Source organism: Etheostoma spectabile, chromosome 7 (assembly GCF_008692095.1).
Source record: "Etheostoma spectabile isolate EspeVRDwgs_2016 chromosome 7, UIUC_Espe_1.0, whole genome shotgun sequence".
In the NCBI taxonomy this organism is placed as follows: domain Eukaryota; kingdom Metazoa; phylum Chordata; class Actinopteri; order Perciformes; family Percidae; genus Etheostoma; species Etheostoma spectabile.
Genome location: NC_045739.1, coordinates 19026465 through 19032625, shown reverse-complemented (window position 1 = coordinate 19032625; position 6161 = coordinate 19026465). Strand labels below are relative to the sequence as shown.

Genomic DNA, 6161 nt, shown 5'->3' with positions numbered 1-6161 from the left:
ATCTCTCATTAACTAGCACCATATGTATTTAACATATACTATATGTGATAACAGCATGTGCTTTGACACCCTCATTCCTGTTCAAGCATGCAGAATAACTGGCCTCCTGGAAATGTGCCTGATTTAGAAATGAAACCCATGCTGAAAACTAAGACGTTTTAGAACAATTTGATTATACTGGAGATTAAATAAATTCAAACATCTGCTTTATTTTCTGTAATAAGGCAGATGTGATTAAATAAAAACATACTTGGTTATTACATTAGGCTGTTCATTAATAATACAAAAAAGTGGATATGCATTGTTTAAAAGCTAATGTGACAAACTGAAAGAGAAAAAGGAAATATAACCATTAAATGTAAAAAAAAAAGAAACATTCTTTATAAAAACAAAGATATTGTATTAATATTTAAAATACATATTTTTGTTGTAATTTAATAACTTTTGAAAACTTTTTTAAGGATTTGCAGATGTCCTGATATAGAACTGGCTGTATTTTCATATTAAAGATGATTTAATTTGCAAAGTGCTCTAAACTGTTGGAATCATTTAAAATACTCCAGTTATGAGACGTTTCCTGCTGCATGAGACTGACTTCTGCTGAGTGATTGCACCAGCCTGTCTTGACAACTCATCTGGTAATGTTACTGAAAATTATAACTTGGTTTTATCTAGTTTGATTAGTCACCAGCACCTTGCTATGAATATGAACTGGTTTATATTCAACACTGACATGTTACTCTACCTGTGCACTTCAGCAGAGCCAGGAGAAGCTGGTTCTTTCCATCTGTAGAGGCAGAAGGAAAACAAGATGGAATGACTGATTGTAACTGTATACGATCACATGTTTGTGTGTGTGGTGTGTGGTGTGTGTGTGTGTGTGGTGTGTGTGTGTGTGTGTGTGTGTGTGTGTGTGTGTTCCACTAACCATCCACAAATCTTTGCAGGCTTTCCACAAGTGTTTTGATAGAGTTGGGCAGGTTCCAAGGGTCTTCCTGGATGTTTTTGTGGATAATGCAACGACAACGAACCGTCCAATCTTCTGTTTGGCGGAACTGTTTACATAAATCCAGGAATGTGTGAATGTGTGTATGTGTTGTGTAACAGTTGTATTAACAGTACAGTAGTATGCAACACACCCTTTTACATTTCTAGCACAACACACAGATATAAACACGTACCTGGTTGGCTGTGGTCAGAGTAAAAGTGCTTGGTCTCCTCACAGGCCTTGGTCATGACAGGCCCTTTGAGTAGGCTGTTGATAGAACTCAACCTGTGTGCAGAAAACACACACCAAAAGATTGTCAGGTAATCCTCAGCCCTCATATTCTAAACGTCTTTATTCCATATCATTCTAATATAAACACACACACACACACACACCACACACACACACACACACACACACACACACACACACACACACACACACACACACACACAACACACACACACACACACACACACACCACACACACACACACACACACACCACACCACACACACACACACACACACACCACCCAACACACACACACCCACACCCCACACACACACACACACACACACACACACACACACACACACACACACACACACACACACACACACACACACCTCTGCAATAGCTTCTGGCAAAGGTCTTTCAGCAATAACAACAACAAGGCTTGTGTTTGCAGGCCCCCTGAGCTGCTGTTTAAGAAATAAAGAACTATGGTTGTTGTGTGTGTGTGTGTGTGTGTGTGTGTGTGTGGAGAAAGAGGGAAGGAAAAAAAGAGAGAAAGGAGGTCAAGTGAAAGATAAGAGAGAAAACCAGTATCCAGACCAGAGGACAGAGAGCTCCTCGAGGTAACTCACCCCAGATGTTGTCTGATTACTATCACAATCATCTGTTCCAAATGCTTTGCCGGTGGTGGTGGTGGTATAAAGTTGACATGTGTGTGTGTTCTTGTTTCATTATTTTTGAGTCTGATTTCAAAGTGAGGCAATCTCAGTTAGTCCTCACTCTCTGAGGTGTAGTTTGGGAATAAAGAATGCTGTCATGTTTTGTTAGAATTAGACTGAGGTTAGGGCAAGCAGTTAAGGGTGCTCTATAATTCTACAACACATAATGTCCCATTATTAATGTATAATTTACTCCAAACTGAACCCCAGAACTAACCTGGTTGAAAAGGTGCTCGAGGCAGCCGTGCAGTTTGTCCTGTTTGTCCGAGGGAATCCTCATGTCACACGGCAGCTCATCCCCTAGCAGCCGAAAAGCACCCAACAAAAAGTTGAAGAAACACACATTTGGACGTTCAATTTTATTTATCCATCTGCACTTATTAAACACGTCTCTATCCATCTGTTTTAATGTAAATTCTGATGAGCCAGATAAGAGAGGATGAAGGCTAATAAATCATTTTCAACAGAATGCCTCATTGTGGACTTAAAGCTGGTAAAAAAAAACTGATGAAACAGCAGTGGACACATACTTGGCTCACAGAAACAAAAATGTGGTTATGAAATGTGTCTAAAATATCTGACCACAGTCACCGCCATAAAATATCTACAGTATTTCTGTTCTTGGGTTCTGAAAGCATGACATATGATTATCACATAACTACAGAAGAATCACAAGTTGGCAAGTTCTGATGAATTCTTATGCAACTATCCATTCTGTCTTGCCCTTGTTTGACACTAAGGAAGCATGCATTTGCTTTGCCCCAGCTCGCATTTTGTTTATGTTAAATTCACTTTACAGTGTTGTCTGCTTGGACATTAACACATTTTTTGTGTGTTGTTTTTACTCAACGCTGGATCTGAAATCCAAAGTGCTGGACTCTATCTGTGAAGTTTCTTGAAATAACTCTTGTTATGAATGGATACTTCAAATAAAATAAAATTGAATAGAAAATGTGAGACTTTCAAGGTGAAAGGTCAGATATTCTAGTAAGAGCTTTTGTGGACAGAGAAAAGCTACATTTCATTTCTTTCTTTTACCTGATCCCATCTCATCACTCCCCAGGTAAGAGCTGTTACTTCGCACACTGGTGTAGGACAGAACTGAATCTCTGTTGCTGTTGCATTCACTGTAATGAAGCGCACACACACACACACACACACACACACACACACAGTTAAAAAGCATAAAAAAAACCAAAGGGTTCATTCCGTTCTTGAACCACACGCAGGATTTGGAAAGCTGCAACTTGTAATTATGCTGCCAAATAATGCTTTAGATTGTTAATGCCTTTTCAGATTTACAGTATGTGAGACCAAAAGTAATGAAATGTTTCTCACAGCAACAACCGCCACTGGTTTACACAGAGGAGCATTCAGTAAACTGCTGCCTTAGTCCCAAACGTTGATAACAAATGTGTACATTAGAACACTCAAATGGAGTTTTTTAGAAAAACGTGTTCTTTTCAGCGCAGTCAGCGAGTTGCAGCTAAGTTGTCAGTGTATTCCTTCATACTGGTGTGTGCAGAGAAATGTAACCTGCCTAAGACAGTTTTGTAAAATGACATTCTGGTATTTATAGTCATACATCTACGTGATTCAACATGATTACCGGGAGCACGTGAAAGATTTATACATCGCTTCAAGTGAGCACACCCGCAATCCGCTCTGATTCAGAAGCTGAATTACCATGACAAATGGCCTACAAGTGACTACGAGCTACAACACAACAACACTGGCTTTGTTTTCTTTTGCTATTACCCGGCTTGGCTGGATGACAATGTGGGGGAGTAGGGGGTGGATATCACCTGCCGGGTTATTCTGTGGTGCGTAATGTGTGTGTAGATGTGTGTGTGTGAATGTGAATTTGTGGTGGTAGGAGAGATTGGCTACCTCAAAGCTGCTACAATTATAGGGAGCAAGTTAATATAACTATATTTTAGTAGTTTGGCTTGAATTGCCCGCTGGCTCTTATTAACAAACACACACACACACACACACAAACTAATGTGTTTATGCGCCAGTAAATCCAAGTTTTTGTCTTTGTATTCATGCAGTCTGTCTAATCATTCTTTAGTCCCATTGCTTTTCTATTTATCTGTTGTCTAATATACCCACAATTCCCTCTCTCCCCTCTATGTTTCCTGTATTAATCCCCTCCTGGCTATTTGCTTAGGTGTGTTTTTACAGTGGAATTCAGCGACATAAAACCAGACACACAAGCGGTGATCTTCTAAATTTAGCCACACACTTACTGCCAAAAGTGTGAGCACCACTGTGACAATTATCCTGACTGTAGTAGAGGATCTGGCTAACACACACACACACACACACACACACACACACCCCCACCCACCCACCCACCCCTGGGTACATTAGGAAGATACTAAAAATACCGGCACACAGACTAAAATCACTTGATTATTGAGTGTGGCGTAAATAGAGATATTGCTCCACAATACAAGGCACAGTAAAAACTAAGGAGCTACTCAGCTATTAAAATGGACGTTGGTGCGACAGCTTTAGGGACACACCGGACAATGACAAAAGTACAAATATCAAATAATTGGAAACAATGTGTTTAAGCTGGAATGGTAAATTAGGTTGAGATATTAAGGTTCATATACTGTCCGAAAGTGTAATATATTTTTGTAAGGAAGTCAAGAAAAAATTACTGCAGTCTATATTGGATTGAGTTTGAGGAGGCTCTTGTTTAAGGAAACAGAAGAGATAAATAGGACTGTTGAAAATGTTAAACAACAAAGGAAGATCAATCACAGGATGTCACTTGAGAAAAGTATTTTGATGTCTGGAGGGAACAGTAATCTGTTTCAGCTGCATCTGGACACATTCTACAAATCGTCTAAATACATGACAAAAGGTCTTAACAGGGTCATTCAGAGATTTGGATGCCAAAGATTTTTAACAGACACAATGTACCAGAGAAAGCAACATACACTGCTTGATTATGATTTCTTACACACACACTCTTCTCTCCTCAATTCTTTCTGTATTTTTCTGTCTGATCCCCTAAGTCTGTCTGCGTGTGTATCTCTTCTGTCCTTGTTCCTCAGAAACTACACTCAGCCAGTGACCTGCGACTGTTGAGCTCTGCAGTGGACTGTCACCACCTCAGGCTTTAATGTCGGATTCTCTCAGCAAGACTCACAAAACACAGCAGCGCTTTTCATCACATCCAAAATTCACAATTCACAAGTGGAATGATAGCCTTTTGCTGCTACCTTGAAGAGTGTGTGTGTGTGTGTGTAGCCTACATTTCATACAGCAGCCTACATTTCCCTTTACATTTCAGTGTGATGAGGTAGTCACATTTTACATTGCGTGGCTAGGTCTTAATGACAGAGTGGATAAGGAGGCCGCGCCTCAAACATTTGGCTCTATTATACACCAGCCCACCACACCAACAACCAATAACTACAGCTCAGTGGGTGGTGGAGGGTGGGGCTCAGTGGAGCACTGCCCAGTAAACCGTGCATACACACACAAACATCTGAATGAACTTACAACAGACAAATGACATAACCAGATCTGACCAAAACATTTTTAAGTCATTTTTAGACCTCGATCTCAGTTAAAATGCCAACATCTGGAATGAATTTTAGCCTCCAAAGGGGGGAAATGAGCATTATGGGTTTGAAGAGTAAAGAGGGAGTTTGAATGTAATTCATGCTTTATAGTCTGCAGCTAGAAATACAGGTGTGACACACTTGTGTTCTTTTTGTATTTTTAACAATGCTTCTACAATAGGAAAATATAGATTTTCCCCAAACAAACAATCAATTGTGCTTTAAACCAGAAAGCTTATTGAGAAAAGATAAATGAAAATGTAAGTCTAAATTATAGTATGTTACTCTCGTCTTAGTTTGGAGATAACTAAATGTACTTTCTAAGCCTGAGAACTCATAACTAAGTTACAGTCAAATATCAAAGTCTGTTTTCTGATCTGTTTGTGACATAGTCTTTAACCATTACCTGTAGGAGTCCCTGTAGCTCATTGTGTCGTGTCCCGAGTCTTCTTGGTCCTCCTCGTTTACCTTGAAGCAGACCCTTTTAATGCCGCCTTGCTCCACTTTGTCCTGGTCACAGCCATCCTCGCAGGGGGCCAGAGACGGTGGCTGACTTGACTCGTAAACCGGAGGCTCCCCACCCTCACCCAGGAGTTGCGTGGGCTCGGTGATAGATGACAAGAGGCTACAGAG

At 40.2% G+C, this 6161-nt stretch overlaps 2 protein-coding genes across 2 annotated transcripts in view; one reads left to right on the top strand and one right to left on the bottom strand.

Annotated features, from left to right (window-relative positions):
- e2f1 (E2F transcription factor 1) overlaps nucleotides 1-6161 on the top strand; it is a 408003-nt gene that overhangs the window by 301507 nt on the left and 100335 nt on the right. The gene's annotated exons all lie outside the window — the stretch shown is intronic.
- prex1 (phosphatidylinositol-3,4,5-trisphosphate-dependent Rac exchange factor 1) overlaps nucleotides 1-6161 on the bottom strand; it is an 86293-nt gene that overhangs the window by 9234 nt on the left and 70898 nt on the right. Inside the window, exons 26-31 of the mRNA XM_032520857.1 lie at nucleotides 5935-6153; nucleotides 2983-3071; nucleotides 2145-2244; nucleotides 1182-1267; nucleotides 929-1057; nucleotides 746-787 (exon numbers count right to left, since the gene is read on the bottom strand). Of these exons, the coding sequence (XP_032376748.1) occupies nucleotides 746-787; nucleotides 929-1057; nucleotides 1182-1267; nucleotides 2145-2244; nucleotides 2983-3071; nucleotides 5935-6153 (665 nt within the window). The remainder of the gene's footprint in view (nucleotides 1-745; nucleotides 788-928; nucleotides 1058-1181; nucleotides 1268-2144; nucleotides 2245-2982; nucleotides 3072-5934; nucleotides 6154-6161) is intronic.